The sequence below is a fragment of the Spermophilus citellus genome (genome assembly GCF_964194105.1).
Source record: "Spermophilus citellus genome assembly, chromosome: 10".
Lineage (NCBI taxonomy): Eukaryota > Metazoa > Chordata > Mammalia > Rodentia > Sciuridae > Spermophilus > Spermophilus citellus.
The window spans coordinates 31,580,400-31,596,270 of record NC_138197.1 but is presented as its reverse complement, the minus strand read 5'-3'; the positions used below and the strand labels follow the sequence as shown (position 1 = coordinate 31,596,270).

Sequence of the window (15,871 nt, the reverse complement as noted above, 5' to 3'; positions counted from 1 at the left end):
TTTGTTTGCGATGAAAATAATTGTGTCCTTTATAGTTAGCTGACTAGGATGGCTGCCATCTGAGTTGTAATAAAACTCTGTTTCCCAATCCCTTAATAATTACTATGTAGAAATTAAAATGAAAGGGAAATTAGGGGCTGGGGTTGTGGTTCAGTGGTAGAATATTTGCTTACCATGTGCAAAGCACTGAGTTTGAATCCTACCATCACCCAAAACGGCGGCGGAGGGGCGGGGGGAACGACAAAAATAGGGATCTCCCCAATTGAAAAAGTGGCAAGAGAGCCCTGACAAAAAGTGTACAGAATTATAGCTTTATTTGTAATTATGAATCTTTCTCAACTAAAAAATGCAGATATAGCTCCGTGGTAAAGCACCTGCTTAGCATGGGCGAAGCCCTGGGTTCCGTGCCCGGCGCCACAATAACAATAACCTAAAAGATGATATTCATGTAAATGAACAGGAATGCAGAGGGTTTAAATCACACAAGGCCTGATGACTCCTCCATAGCTTCTTAAGAAACGCACTGCCTTGGAGAAAATCTTGGAAACTGCTTTGGTCACCAGATTCGTAATCTGCAAAAGTAAAATAAGTTGAACTTCCCCAGTTGCTGAAAAGATATATACAGAATACGATCCTAAAGAGAACCGTCTTTTCCCCCCATTACCACACATTCTCGTTTTGGAGGGAAAATAAAAAGTTTGCTAGAAAATGCAAAATGGCGATCTCCCCATGACGTCATACTGTCTCGGTCGCTCACCCGAGTCTCAGGGCGGAAGTGAACTACAGCAGCCTCGCTGTGGGCGGTCGTGACTCCTCACGCAAAAGGAAAAGTTTCAACGTCAGGCGGATATGTCCTCTCGGGTAAGGGCGGAAGTTGTTTTAAGGACGGAAAGTTTCTTAAACCAAGATTAGCGGCAGCGCCTGTCGCGTTTCAGTCACTTCCGGGGCGTATCGGAAGTTGCTTTGTTTTGCTTCAAGATGGCTGCGGGGATGTATTTGGAACATTATCTGGACAGTAAGAGCAGTCTGAAGGAGGGGGTCAGGGGTCATAGAGTGGTGGGGGGATCAGGGCTGAGAGAATCTATGACCCCGAAGTCCTGATGGCGAGGTCGTCACAATTATGAAGGGGATCTGTGGGAGGAAATATTGGAGGGTGTGAAGAAAGAGGGGGCGGGGCAGTAGGCTCGAGGCCTCGCTGTTGGGTGTAAACCTGGGAGGGGCTGCGCGATGGGTCCAAGGTCGTGGGTCTTGAAGGGCTTGTAGGCATAGCAGGGAAATTTTTTGGTACCCCTATTTTTCAGGGTCTCAAATCTCAGGGTAGGTTTTTTCCGCCGAAGTCGTTCAGAATCGGTATCACCATTGCCATTTGGGGTAGTGGCAAAGACTTTGCTTAAGTCTTATGCAATCTGTTCTTTCTCAGAAGTAGCATCTCATAGGGGGGTGGGCGTGAGCGACCACTATCTGATGGTAAACTGGACCGCTTCTTCTCACTGAATACAAATCCCATTCCTATCAAATGAAAATCTGGTGGTGTTTACCCCAAATCCTGTCACCCTGTGTAATTAACGTTTTAGTGTTGAGAGTCATTCATTCAACAAATTTATTGAGAAACATAATGCTTTGACAATGGGGATATAAGAAAATAGGTAAGACACATTCCCCTGCCCTAAAGAAGCTCACAAACTAGTAAGAAACAGATTATGCAAATAAATAATTTTAAAAGTTTGACAAGCAAAATATTGGGGGTAGATTTAAAGGACAGTTGGCAACACTGATTACCTGAGAGAGGGGCTGATTACCTGGGGATATAGGTAAAGCTTTACTGACATATATTTATAGGGTCTTAAGGATAAGTGCTTACTTGCTTGTGTGGAAAGAGAAAGGGAGTTCCAGGTTGGGGAAAGCATCAGCACAGGTATTGTGATAGGTTTGTGGCTAGGTTAGGTAAACTGAGTTCATAATATTTGATATATATGACTTTAAGGTGAGAGTTAAGGTAGGGAAACTGGAGAGACACTGGTGCTAGATTGGACAAAGTCTTTTTATTTTGTACTGGAGATTGAATCCAGGGTCACTTAACCACTGACCACATCCCCAGCCTTTTTTTTTTTTTTTTTTTTTTTTTGTATTTTATTTTGAGACAGGGTCTTGCTAAGTAAGTTGCTTAGGGCCTCTCTAAGTTGCTGAGGCTGGCTTTGAACTTGTGATGCCCCACCTCAGCCTCCTGAGCCACTGGGATTACAGGTGTGTGCCACTGTCCCAGCTGGACAAAGTCTTTTAAGGCAAGCTAACAAGTTTGCATTTTAAAGTAGTGTATGGCCAAGCATGGTGATACATGCCTGTAATCTCAATGACTTGAGGGGCTGGGGCAAGAGGATCTCAAGTTTAGTCCAGCCTCAGCAATTTAGAGAGGCCTTAAGCAACTTAGCAAGACTCTGTCTCAAAAAGGGAAACAAATTTTTTAAAGGGCTGGGGATATAACTCAGTGGTAGAGAACTTGCCTAGCACGAATAAGCTCTGGGTTTGATCCCCAGCATGGGGGAAAAAAAAAAAGTTTAGATGGAGTCATGGGAAGAGATTTTTCTTGTATGGGAAAGGCTTAAATATTTTCATTCATTTATTCAAGTATTCACTGAGTACCTTTTGTATTCAAGTTATACTTGTAAACGCTAGGGAAATGGAAGAAAATAAGATACATGTTTTCATCCTCTTGAAGGGCTAAGGAGACAGACACCAAATAACTAATTACACAATTATTTAATTACAGTTGGATGAGCACTAAAAAAGGTAAAGATGGGCTACCTTCATAGCCTATATATCGGGCACTTGTCAAAAGTCTAGGAAAGTTAGGTTTGAGCTGAGTTTAGAAAAACTTACAAATTTAGTAGGCAAAGAGATGAAGTAGAATGAGGAAGACTAGGCATTCCAGGGAAAGAAGATAGCTTTTGGAATGCTGCTGGCAAGTTTGAGGCTCTCAGAAAAGGCCAATATGATTGGAGCAGAAGAGAAAACTGACATGACTGGTGTGAGTTAAGCAGGGGCTAGAAAGTATAGAACATCCAACCAGTAATGGGAAGTTCCTGCAAGGTTGCCAGGTGTGGTACACATGCCTATATCCCATTGTCTCAGGAGGTTAAGTCAGAACAATCCACAGGTTCAAGGCTAGCCTCAGCAACTTGGAGAGACCCTATCTCAAAATAAAAAGAGCTTGGGATGTAGCTCAGTGGTAAAAGTATCCCTGGGTTCAGTCCCCAGTACCAAAAAATAAAGGAAGTTACTGGAAGGTTATAAGCAGGAGAGTGACTTGATTGGGTTTGCTTTTCTTTAAAGATGGAATCTCATTATTTTGCCCAGGTGGCCTCAAATTCTTGGTCCTCCTACCTCCACTTCTTATGTAGCTGGGATTACAGACATGCACTGGTTTGCTTTTTTAATTTTTATTTTATTTTTGCAGTGCTGGGAATGAAAACCAGGACCTCATGCATGCTACCTAAGCACTCTATCACTGGTTTCTGTTCTTTAAAAGAACATTTGGTCTACCCTATAGAAAATTGATTGGATTATATGTGATGAGTAGTAGAGAATATCATGATGTTATTTGTAAGTTGAGGGTAAGATGCTTGGAGACAGAGATTAAAAAATAGAGGAAAGGGAAAGGCTGATTTCTAAAGTCACTGAAGAGAAGCGTGGGATAGTTGTGCAGAGGTGGAGAAATAGTTGGGAGGAGAGAAAAGTGAATATGACTCTTGAAAGAAAGGAACTATGAGTGCTGTCACAAATCCAGAGGCTCAAATTAGGAAAGATGGAATTGCACTTTAAAAAGATGTATATAAAGGGCTGAGGTTGTGGCATAGTGGTAAGAATTACATGCTTAGTATGTCCAAAACACAGGATTCCATCCCCATCCCCATACATGTAAACATAAACACACACAAATTGTAAATATGGGGGCTAGGGGTGTGGCTCAGTGGTAGAGCTCTTGCCAAGATCTGTGCATAGTCCAGTAATTATGTTTCTCTCTATTCTCTAGGTATTGAAAACCTCCCATTTGAATTACAGAGAAACTTTCAACTTATGAGGGACCTTGACCAAAGAACAGAGGGTAAGTAAAGAGTAAGCAGTTCTTATGTATGATGAGTGTGTGTAATCATTTATTTTCCTACTTGCTATTACCACGTCATCTGGTGTGATTTGGAGAACTATGAGTTTTTTTAAAACTTTCTTGGAATTCTTAAAAGAGGTTATTGATCCTCATTTCTATATCACTTTTCCATAACAAATGAAGTATTGAAACAAGGCCTCAAGAACTCAAGAGATGCTATTTTCTTTATATCTACACCTCAAGAAGAATTCAAGAAACCAAAATTGATTCTAGCATCACTTCTGCTGTATGTGTCCAATATACTTATAGGATAACTATAGTGTTTCTGCTTCCCTGTTAATGTTATTCTCAAAAAATTTACATTGGTTTTAGATTACATTTCATGTCTGTAGACAGGAGCTCTGTTGTATGAGAAGTTCTTAAAAAGAGAGTGAAAGACAAAAGAGAAGAAGCAATTAACATCAGAATGCTACACTGTATTCTTCAATCTTACAGAAGCAATAGATAACATCTTCGGTCTTGACATTGAGGATATTTGGCTATATTGAGGCAGTTACTGGAGCCTGAGGGAAGCTACACTACAGTTATCAAATTGGTCTCTTCAAGATCCAAGATGTCTATTGGAGCTATCGCCATACCCATTGAAGGATATATAGCTTTTACCTTCCATCCTTTGTATTCATGCTCAAGGATGTAATAAGCTGGTGTTAGGTTACGTGAAGCTGTGTTTTAAATTGCTTTGCTAAGTTTACTCATGAAAATGTGAGCATCATCTAAAATCTTGGACATCAACCTGTGAGAACTGCTTGCCAAATGAAGAGAATCTAATTTATACAGTTCTGACTCTTCAGTTCATGCAAAAACCAGCTGGAGATTATGGAACTATATGCTTTTTTTAAAGCTGCTTTCAAAGGCCTGGAACGAAGTAGAACGTAAACATAGCGGGTTTGCAGATCTTCCCCGTTACCTGTGTTAACACAGCTGTATGGTGTTACAAAGTCAGACTTTTTTCTGAGCCCTATCATACATTAGGGAGTAGACATCTTCAATTAGTGTCCTGGGATATCACTACCTTTTCAAACTGTTTGGAGAAATATCTAAGATGGACAAACAGGAACAAAGTGATGGAAAATATAAGCAAGTTGCAAATGAGCAGCAAAATATGTGGACAATAAGCAAGCAGAAGAGAGAGGGCCTAATTTTAATTTGTGAGACCTAAAAGCCAGAGCAACAGATGACCTAGCCTAGTTTGCTACTGTCAGAGCTTCTGAGGGATGCTTGTGAGACAATAAACAAGGCAGTCTTTGGAATGACATTCATGGATCAAGAAGCAGCAAGCTCTGCAAAGAAGCATGTACAAACATCAACAAAAATATACTTCATATTAATGTGGTATTCAAAGAATCCCCCAATATATCGCAATAATTTAAGTTCCAACTATGCTAGCAATGTTGTCAACACCTTGAAGGCATCTTTAAAACAAATAGTGTTGATATGAGTACATGGCACAGTTCCTGTGAACATTCAGTAGGTTTTATTTCAAAGGTCATGATGGTCAATGGAAAAAGTCCAAGGAACAAGAGCAAGAAGTGTGTTTCATCTAGCCGCCCAGGAGCCATTGTGACCAGGCCTCTGTCTCTGTTGTAGACCTGAAGGCTGAAATTGACAAGTTGGCCACTGAATATATGAGTAGCGCCCGCAACCTGAGCTCCGAGGAAAAATTGGCTCTTCTCAGACAGATCCAGGAAGCCTATGGCAAGTGCAAGGAATTTGGTGACGACAAGGTGCAGCTTGCCATGCAGACCTATGAGATGGTATGGCCCTGTTCATGGCTCCCCACTACCTCCCATCTAATCTTTGGGGTCTTAGACCCCTCCTTCAGCTGTCAGAATCTGTTTTGGACCTGGGAGATCCATAGATTTTACCTTAGCCTGTTTTTCTTTAATTAGAACCAGGCTTATATCTCTCCCTTCTCCTTCCTTCTCTCCCAGGTTGACAAACACATTCGGCGACTGGACACAGACCTGGCCCGTTTTGAGGCTGATTTGAAGGAGAAACAGATCGAGTCAAGTGACTATGACAGCTCTTCTAGCAAAGGCAAAAAGAGTGAGGAGGGGGGCGGGCTGTGAGAGTGGGTGAGGACTCTGAGGGAGAAGAGATCTGCTCTTCACCTATGAGGGAGGAATACCAAGTTGCAAAGAAGAGGAAGAAAGAGGACTTAACCCATCTTTCTATCTCCCTGCCTTCTGGCTTTCCCCCTCTTCCCTAGAAGGCCGGACTCAAAAGGAGAAGAAAGCTGCCCGTGCACGTTCCAAAGGGAAAAACTCAGATGAAGAAGCACCCAAGGCTGCCCAGAAGAAGTTAAAACTTGTGCGCACGTGAGTGTTTCAGATGACATACTCTTCGCCAAGTAACATCCTCTTCTCTCCTGACATCCCACTCATCCTACACTGCACTGCCCTTTGCCACTTTTCCTATTTTCTGTTAATAACTCTTCTCATCACTTTGGTGTCTGCTGGATGGAGAGGAGAAGCCCCACCAGGATTTCCTTCTACCGCCTCAGAGCCTTAGGTCCTAGCTTCCCTTCCTGCAAATGACAATTTCTCTTCCTCTTGGCATACAGAAGTCCTGAGTATGGGATGCCCTCAGTGACCTTTGGCAGTGTCCATCCCTCTGATGTGTTGGATATGCCTGTGGATCCCAACGAACCCACCTATTGCCTTTGTCACCAGGTCTCCTATGGAGAGATGATTGGCTGTGACAACCCTGATGTGAGAACCTTTTACCTCAGGATGTGGGGTTCTGAGGGACATGAAAAGAGTGGGTTTAAAATGGGGGAGCCATGATTGAAGAATGGGACTTCAGAATGAAGGACAATGGCTGAAAGTAGGACATGGCGGCATGCATCTGTAATCCTAGCTACTTAGGAGGCTGAAGCACAAGGATCACTTGAGCCCAGGAGTTCAGGGATTGTCTGGGCAACACAGTAAGACCCAGTCTCAAAAACAAAAAACGAGGGGCTGGGATTGTGGCTCAGCGGTAGAGTGCTCACCTAGCACATGTGAGGCCCTGGGTTCAAACTTCAGCACCACATAAAAATAAATAAATAAAATAAAGATATTGTGTCCAACTACAACTAAAAAATAAATATTTAAAAACAAAAAACAATGGATATGAGTGGCCATGTGCCTTCCAGAAAGTCTCCAAAGGGATGGGATATATGTACACTCCTAAAGAATCTTTATGAGGGCTTTCTTTCCACCACCCAGGCTCCTAACTACTGCATCTTCCTTTTCCAGTGTTCCATTGAGTGGTTCCACTTCGCCTGTGTGGGACTGACAACCAAGCCTCGGGGAAAATGGTAAGTTGCAGCCTAACTGGACTATTGCAAAGCTAGATGGCATAGGGTACTTTCCCCTTCACTCACTTCCCCCCACCCATCTCTTTGTTTTTGCTTTCTAGGTTTTGCCCACGCTGCTCCCAAGAACGGAAGAAGAAATAGATAAGGGCCTTGGATTCCAACACAATTTCTTCCACATCCCCTGATCTGGGCTAGTGGGCAGAGGAATGCCTGTATTGGGGCCAGGGGGTTCAGGGAGAAGTGGATGGTGCGGTATCGTCATCCCTTCTCCTCCCCTTCCCCATTCCCGGTGCTGAGGCTGCATTCAAACCCTGGTAGGGAGGGGTGTCGCAACCACTAACGGTATGTGTTCTCATTCTGCCCTCCCCCTGGTTGGGAAGTAAGCTTGCCCACTGTCCTTTTGCCTCCATGCTGAGGTTGGTGCTGTATTTCAGAGGAAGGGTCCTCTTGATTTCCCTTGCTTTGTATTTGAGGATTGGGGAAGTAGCATAGGGCACTCCTCTGGCTCCCTTAATCCTCCTCCTGCTACCCTGTGGGGAGCTAGGTATGAACTCTCTTCTCCATTCTCTTTCTGTTTTTTCATGGTGGGGATGCCCTGGATCATTTGGGCTGTGGCCCTCATTGAAGGGGCACCCATCCTCTATGCCAAGGGGATTCATCCTGACCTTGAATGGGAGAGGGGGCAAGGTGGAATGCAGATAACTCACATGTAAAAGGAGCCTGGATAGGTAAATAAAAGCTATACGTGTTGGCCTGCTGTGTTTATTGTAGAGACACTATTTCAGTACATGTGCTAAGCATTATTTTTTGCACCCTCTGGGTTGGATGAGAGGTGGGAGGATGACATCCCAGAATTAGGACAAGAAACCTGAATTAATATTGTGCACCAGCATCTACAGCTTCTCAACCTGGGGAAGGCAACACTGGCTGGAGGGTGTGACTCAGAACTTTGTAAATTGTGCATCTTTTCTCCATAAGACATCTTTTTACTTAATTTCCAATAAATGATGTATTTGTGTTATACATGTGTACTACTATAGTAAATATTAGCTTGATTTCTTATTTTAAACATTGAGCAGACAGATATTTTCCTCCCATACCTTAATGGATTGTGTTGCTCATCTCCCTCTTGGCATCCATTTCCTAGAGCTTCAGAGACATCTTTATACCCGAGCACTCCCTCCTGTGAACCCTTCTCTTGTTTTCCCTTTTGACCTATATCTTACCTGGAGGCATCCTCTATCTCCTACCCTTTGTTTTGGACATTCCATCACTGCCAGCCACAGAACCCTGCCTATGCTCACATCTAGGTCTCTCCACCATCTGGACAAATTGCTTCTCTAAACTCTGATTTCCCTGCATGTAAAGTAAGGATCATAATAGATCCACTTTCTGGGATTACTGTGGAGATTAAATGAGGTAATCAAGAACAACAGGCCTCATCAAAGATAGAACATGAATGGTGGCCTTTGCTGTTCTGCTGGATTTGCCCTGACCTGAGCAATGCCCTCCAGCCACTTGGCCATTTGGGTTCTTGGCTCCGCCCCTGGGCCCCCCCCCAGGCGGCCCCGCCTTTGTGACGTAGGGCCTCACTTGCACTCTTGCGCGCCAGCCCGCGCCACCACCACTGTCTGTGGCTTGGCCGGTTAGAGGCCAGGAAACACGGTCGGATCTTCCGGGGCCATGACAAAACTGTCTGATGGCCTCCTCCTCTCTCTCCTGAAGGGTGAGAGGTTCCCACCTGTTCTAATAGCGTGGTCCTCCCTGAGCTCAGCCCTCGCCCTCTACTGCCTGAGAGTCATTTTTTTATGGTTTCTGAGACGCTTTATCATGGTGATTTGAGTCCGCTCCCTTGCTTCTGACATCCTTCCCGATCTCTGTCTCTAGAATTTCCTTATCCTTCTCAGTGGGAACCCGCAGGATCATCCCGGTTCCTAATTTGCCTGGGTCTGGAGCGGGTTTGGGGTTGCTGTGTGTCCAACCATGTTACCCTACTCCTCAGTGCTGCTCCTGCCTCTGGCACCTGCCCCAGCCCAGGAGTCAACTTCAGCCTCTACTCCAGGCAGTCCTCTCTCCCCCAGCGAATATGAACGCTTCTTTGCTCTGCTGACCCCAACCTGGAAGGCAGAGACTACCTGCCGTCTTCGTGCGACCCATGGCTGCCGAAACCCCACTCTGGTCCAGCTGGATCAATACGAAAACCACGGCTTGGTGCCGGATGGTGAGGGGAAACCAAGGCACCCAGAATTCACCCAAGCCCAGGGCAGAAGTCCTGTACTCACGTGAGATAGGGGAAACCAAGACACCCAAAATTCACCCAAGCCCAGGGCAGAAGTCCTGTGCTCATGTGAGATAGCGGGAGGGTATGGCCAGCCTCTAACCCAGAGTCTCCTACTGTACTCTCCCCAGGCCTTCCCCAGAGGGCCTTCCCACTGTGTGTTCACCTTCTCCACTCCTGCCCCTTCTCAGGCGCTGTCTGCTCCGACCTTCCTTATGCCTCCTGGTTTGAGTCGTTCTGCCAGTTTACTCAGTATCGCTGCTCCAACCATGTCTACTATGCCAAGGTGAGGCCCAGGAGAAAGGTTGGATATGATAACTCCAGGGCCAAGGGAGTGGAAATGGGGAGTTGAGGAAGGGCTCCAACACATCCTCCTTAGATCCTTCCTCTCTGCCATTTTGCCAGTCATTTGCTCAGATTATATATGAATAGTCTCACCTGGACATTCATACTGTCTAAAAACCCTGTTACTTCAAGAAAAGTAGGGAAGAGGGATGGGAAGAGGCAGAGACAAGCCCTTCCATTTCTTCTAATAGGTCAGTGATTTTATTCTAGTCAACAGCAGAAGAGTGAGGCAGGAGTACGACCCACACAAAAAGACTATCTTCCAGAGAGACCCTTTCTCAGGATTAGAGGGTTCCAGCAAAGATCATGTTCCTACATCCTTTCCCAGGATCTATGAGGGATGAGCCATCCTGGGAAAGGGACTGATCAATTCACTAGAGCAGAAGTCTGCCCTTGGGAAAGGCTTTCCCATTTTCCTTCTCTCCCTGCAGAGAGTTCGGTGTTCCCAGCCAGTATCCATTCTCTCACCTAATACTTACAAGGAGGTAGAGGTTGCAGCAGAAGTCGCACCCACCACCATGACCTCCCCATTTTTATCTCATATCACAGGTGAGACCCTACCACAACTTCCAGAGCCAGGATGTAGGTCACTGGTAATAGGGAAGGGGAAGAATGTTGAACAGGGAGAATAGGAATTTATGAATACAGATATGGCTCTTCTGCCCCAGAATATCTTCTGCCATTATTTACAGTCCTACCCTGAATCCATTTTTCCTAGTTTCCAGCATTGGAACTTCTCTGGACCTTTTATAATCTAACATCTTCATTTTAGAAAGGTTTAGGACTGGGGGTGTAACTCAGTGGTAGAGCATGTGCTTAGCATGCATGAGGCTCTGTGTTCAATTCCCAGCACCAGTAGAAAGCATTAGTTTCTAGCTACTTGGAATATTTTTTGTTCCCTAGGGAGAGAGAAAAAAAAAGTTGCATTTGAGGTGGGAGGTAGGGAAGAAGAGCACTATAAGAGAGGTATGACACATACCACCAACACAACATTTGCCATAGAAATATATTTCGTTTTGATATTCATATTCATTTTTTGTTTTTTTATACTTAACTATGTAGGTAAATGTAATTTTAGTCTACATTTACTGTCCTTGTGTTTATGTGTAAACATACACTTAGGTGCCAAAAGCCTGTCTCTTTCTCTTCTCTTTTTTGGTTCCTCCCAAACCCTGTGGTAGCCACAGAACGGCAGGCCTTCCAGCCCTGGCCTGAGCGGCTGAACAACAACGTGGAGGAGCTGCTCCAATCCTCCTTGTCCCTGGGAGGCCAAGAGCAACTGCCTGATCACAAGCAGGAACACAGACTGGAGCAACACAAAAAAGAGCAAATGCAAGAACAAAAGCAGGAGGAAGAGCAGGAGCAAGAAGAGCAAGAGGAGGAACAAGAGGAGGAGGGAAAGCAGGAAAAGGAGCAGGGGACAGAAGAGGGACTTGAGACAGTGTCTAGTTTGCAGGCTAATGCAGAGGCTAAGTTTCTGTCTGAATCTTTGTCTTCCAATCCTCCCTCCTTTACTCCCCGAGTCCGAGAAGCAGAACCTGCTCCTGTCATGGAGAACACCCAAGAGGTCACTCAATCAGCACAAGAAATAGATGAAATGAATGAAATATATGATGAGGATATCTACTGGAGCAGAAGTCAAAACCCTGGCAGGTACAGGAAGTTGTGACTCCCTCATGGGCCCTGACATCCCTGCTGCCTTCTTTGAAAACAAGAAGCTCACTTTCCCAGCTCCGACTTGCAAACTCACTCAGACCTACCTGTGCTTCAGGCACAACTAGCAACTGCTATGCCTATCCTTGGCTTAATCCCTGGCCTAGGTGCTCATTCTCTACATGATGTGGGACAATGAGCCCTGAACCTGGAGCTACCAGGCTTGGGTTTGGGTCTTGTCTCTGACCCTGATTAGCATTCTAACAGTGAGAAAGTTATTCCTCCATTCTGGACCTCAGTTTCTCATTTGTAAAAGGAGGCAATTGACCCAAGGCCTCTCAGGCCCCATACTAAAGGCCCCATGATAAGCATGCTGAAGGTATATGACAAAGGATAACTGTGCCAGGCATGGTGGTTCATGCCTGTAATCCCAGCAACTCGAGAGGTTGAGACATGAGGATGGCCAGTGAAACCCTGTCTCAAAAAAATAAAAAGGGCTAGGGATGTAGCTCAGTGATAGAAAGCCTGTGGGTTCAATCCCTAGTAAAAAAAAAAAAAAAAAAAAAAAACGATGCTCAGGGGAGGGCAAGAGAGTAGATATGTCTTTCTGCTCCAGCCTTCCAGCTCATCCCCACCAGTCAGTACTGTCTTCTTGCAGCCTCCTGCAACTACCCCACACAGAGTCCTTGCTGATATTGTGCTATTCAATTGTGGAGAATACCTGCATCATGACCCCCACAGCCAAGGCCTGGAAGTACCTAGAGGAGGAGATCCTTGGTTTCGGGAAGACGGTATGCCTGCCATGCTGTTTAATGGATACGTGCCACTAGGCATCCTTGAGTCTGGCACTACATGAGGCCATGGGAGAGGGGAATGAGCAAGGAAAACATGAGGCATAGTAGTGGAGATTCTATCCAAGTGGGACTTCTTTGGAAGCATGTCAGTCCATCTTCAAGGAGGAAGGCTTTGGTCCTAGTCTGGAATTCATCCTCCAGCCCACTAACTTGTTAGGCTCTGAGTCATCTCTTGATCCTGTTCACCATTTTCAGTACCTAGTTGCACCTAGCTGATGCAGCTCTCCTTTCCAAAAGGTTCATAGAATCTATTCCAGGGAATCTGTAAACGGATTATAGTCTCACAATATTTTCCAAATACAGCAAGTCTAGGCCTGGGGATATAGCTCAGTTGATAAGAGTGCTTGCCTTGCATACACAAAGCCCTGGGTTTAATTCCCAGCAAAAACAAACAAACAAAAAACCCAAATGCAGCAAGTTTGTTCCCAGGAAATATACTTTAGGTTTTCCTTTCTTTCAAGATGAAATTGTTCAGGCTAGTATGAAACTCCTGAGCTCAAGTGATCCTCCCATTTCAGCCTCCTGAGTATCTGACTATATGTGCATGCCATTGCACTCAGCTCCTAGATTGAGCCATCTTTTTTTCTTTAATACTGGAGACTGAACTTGAAGTAGGGGCTTTGACACTGAGCTACTCCCCTGCCATTTATTTGTTTGTTTGTTTGTTTGTTTGTTTGTTTATTTTAATTTTGAGCCTAATTGCCAAGGCTGGCCTTGAACTTGTCATCCTCCTACCTCAGCCTTTGGAGTAGCTGGTATTACAGGCATGTACCACCACACCTGGCACTACTATTTTCAAATAATACAACTTAGCAGATATTTGAGAGCCACTATATTATGCATTCATCCATTTGTTTAACAAATACTGACTGAGCACCAACTCTCTATTAGGTAATTGAGATGCAGTAGATCCAATGCTTTGTCTTCTTGGAATCTAGTAGGAAAGAGAAATGAGGAAACAGGCAGGCTAGACATCAGTAATAGGAATTAGAACAAAGTGCAGAGAACAGATGGGATGGAGGGACAGATTCTCCATGTTTGGAAGGATTAGAGAGTGCTTTTCAGAGGAACAGATGTTAATCTGATTAACATCTGTTCCTCTGAGACAAGAGAAGTTAACCAGGCAAAGAAGGAGCTCCAGGGAAGGTTCCTGGTAAATGGTATAGTATGGGTAAAGGCTCTGAGGCAACTAGAAATCTCCAGACTCAGAATGAGCATACGGTTTCTTCTTTTAAGAGGCTGAGAGCCCAGGAAGGAGATTCATCCTATAGAAGGAGGGTGCAAGGAGTTAGAGGTTTTTAAAAATTTGTCAGGAATTCAGGGGGGAGCCAAGCACAGTGGTGCACACCTGTAATCCCAGCTACTTCAGAGGCTAAGGAGGAGCATTGCAAGTTCAAGGCCAGCCTTGGCAACTTGGTGAGACCCTGTCTCAAAAAATAAAAATGACTAGGGATATAGCTTGGTGATAGAATGCCCCTGGCTTTATTACCCAGTAGCAACCTGGCAGGATTGCGAGGGGGTGGAAAGTTCAGAGTCATGAAAGAAACTCTCTGAAGGAGTTAGATAAGAGTGAAGCAGAGTGCATTTTACTTGCAGCAGAGCAAAGGAAGACACATGTTAAAAGTCTTAAATGGCAGTCTTAGCCTACTTTAATTTTGTAGGCAGGGGGAATTTAATGCAGATTTTGGGTCAGGGACTTGATGCTGCCCTTATGTGCCTCTGTAAAGAGTAAGCAGGTGATATAAGAAATTCCATACACCTTTACAAGCTGTACCCACTGGTGAGAAAGGAGGATGATGGAATTGACTGAAGATACTGCTTAGCAAGATCCCTCTGTAGTGATGAGGAAGCTCAATCAGGATAGAGTCCAGCGAGGAGATGGGTAACTCCACTTTGAGAAGATCTTCCAAAAACCTGAAGGTTTCAAACCTAGGTGTTTTGTAGAGCATAGGTTATAGAGTTAGAAGGACCTAGATCCATGTCCCAACTTCATCTTTTGTTAGACATGTGGCTTTGAACAATGTACTGAATCTAACAATTACTTATAAAGAAAGCCTCAGTTTCTTTATCAGTGAATGAGAAATAGTATTGGTACTTCTGTTGTTGTTACAGGTTCTTCAGAAGACAAATGAGACTATATAGATAGTACCAAAACACTGTCACCTCTCTGCAAATATTAGCATTATCATTAGCAGAGAATGGAAGATGGTTATGGGTTCTTTTCAGATAAGATAAATTGGGGGCAATTGGCGGTTCTCCAATGCACTTGACAATGAAAATTTTGAGTTCAGGGAAGAGATCAGAGCTAATGATAAAGATTTGGGTATCAGCCAGGCACAGTGGAACACACCTGTAATCCCAGTGACTCAGGAGGCTGAGGCAGGAAGATCACAAGTTCGAGGCCATCCTCAGCAAATTAGTGAGAGCCTCTCAAAAAGGGCTGGGAACGTAGCTCAGTGGTAGAGCACCCCTGGGTTCAATCCCTATAAGCACAAAAAAATTTGTGGAGTATCACCTGCACATAGATGAAAATTACCCAAGAATAGAAACCATCCACATCCACGTCCAGGAAAATGGTGAAGAAATAGCTGAGGCAAGGTCCTTTGAGAGGAAAATGGGGAGAAAATCCAGAGAAGCTATCAGAAGAGCCTTAAAGCAAAAATATTCTGTGGGCCGCTCTGGAGGGCTGAGGTTGGGGAAAAGGCAAGCCACCAAGTCCCAGCTTCAGCTTTTCACTCATACTCCTCCCTCAGGTCTGTGACAGTCTTGGGCGGCGACATACATCTGTCTGTCCCCTCTGTGCCTTCTGCTCCCTGAAGCTGGAGCAGTGCTACTCAGAGAACAACCTGCGGCGGCAAGAATGTGACACTTCCCACAAGACACCCTTCCTCAGCCCCTTGCTCACAGCCCAGGGCGTGTCTGTTGGCACCCAGGTACCTGGCCAGGCAAGTTGTAGTGGGGAGGCCTGTAGGAGGGCAAGGGATGTGCACCTCTTGCCTGTCTCCTGTGCCACAGGTAGGGTCCCCAGAAGCAGGCCGCTTTTATGGGCTGGAATTGTATGGTGGGCTCCGCATGGACTTCTGGTGTGCCCGGCTTGCCACAAAGGGCTGTGAAGATGTCCGAGTCTCCAGCTGGCTCCAGACTGAGTTCCTTAGCTTCCATGATGGGGATTTCCCCACCAAGGTCAGACCCTTACCCCAAAGCTTAGCCCACCCCTCCCTTTGCCCTAGTTCCTTGTAAGTATGTGCTCTAGGATATGGAAGGGGGCTTGAGTTCCT

At 44.9% G+C, this 15,871-nt stretch overlaps 2 protein-coding genes across 5 annotated transcripts in view; both read left to right on the top strand.

Annotated features, from left to right (window-relative positions):
* The first annotated feature begins 931 nt into the window (after positions 1–931).
* Positions 932–8,214, top strand: ING4 (inhibitor of growth family member 4). Of its 4 annotated transcripts, none has more exons than XM_081309822.1 (8): positions 932–1,015; positions 4,031–4,102; positions 5,750–5,916; positions 6,094–6,199; positions 6,375–6,480; positions 6,726–6,873; positions 7,402–7,463; positions 7,565–8,214. In XM_081309822.1, the coding sequence occupies exons 1-8, from the start codon at positions 979–981 to the stop codon at positions 7,602–7,604; spliced, it is 738 nt and encodes a 245-aa protein (XP_081165948.1). In that variant the 5' UTR covers positions 932–978; the 3' UTR covers positions 7,605–8,214. The 4 variants fall into 4 exon arrangements, with proteins under 4 accessions (XP_081165948.1, XP_081165947.1, XP_081165946.1 ...); XM_081309821.1 differs by having other exon boundaries at positions 6,372–6,480; XM_081309820.1 differs by having other exon boundaries at positions 6,094–6,208.
* The window catches only part of ACRBP (acrosin binding protein), a gene marked incomplete at its 3' end in the record, with an annotated part of 22,440 nt that continues 14,623 nt past the window's right edge, over positions 8,055–15,871 (top strand). Inside the window, exons 1-8 of the mRNA XM_081309817.1 lie at positions 8,055–8,191; positions 9,466–9,684; positions 9,933–10,027; positions 10,518–10,635; positions 11,268–11,739; positions 12,398–12,530; positions 15,347–15,526; positions 15,609–15,776. Coding sequence (XP_081165943.1) covers positions 8,134–8,191; positions 9,466–9,684; positions 9,933–10,027; positions 10,518–10,635; positions 11,268–11,739; positions 12,398–12,530; positions 15,347–15,526; positions 15,609–15,776 — 1,443 coding nt within the window. The 5' untranslated portion in view covers positions 8,055–8,133. The remainder of the gene's footprint in view (positions 8,192–9,465; positions 9,685–9,932; positions 10,028–10,517; positions 10,636–11,267; positions 11,740–12,397; positions 12,531–15,346; positions 15,527–15,608; positions 15,777–15,871) is intronic.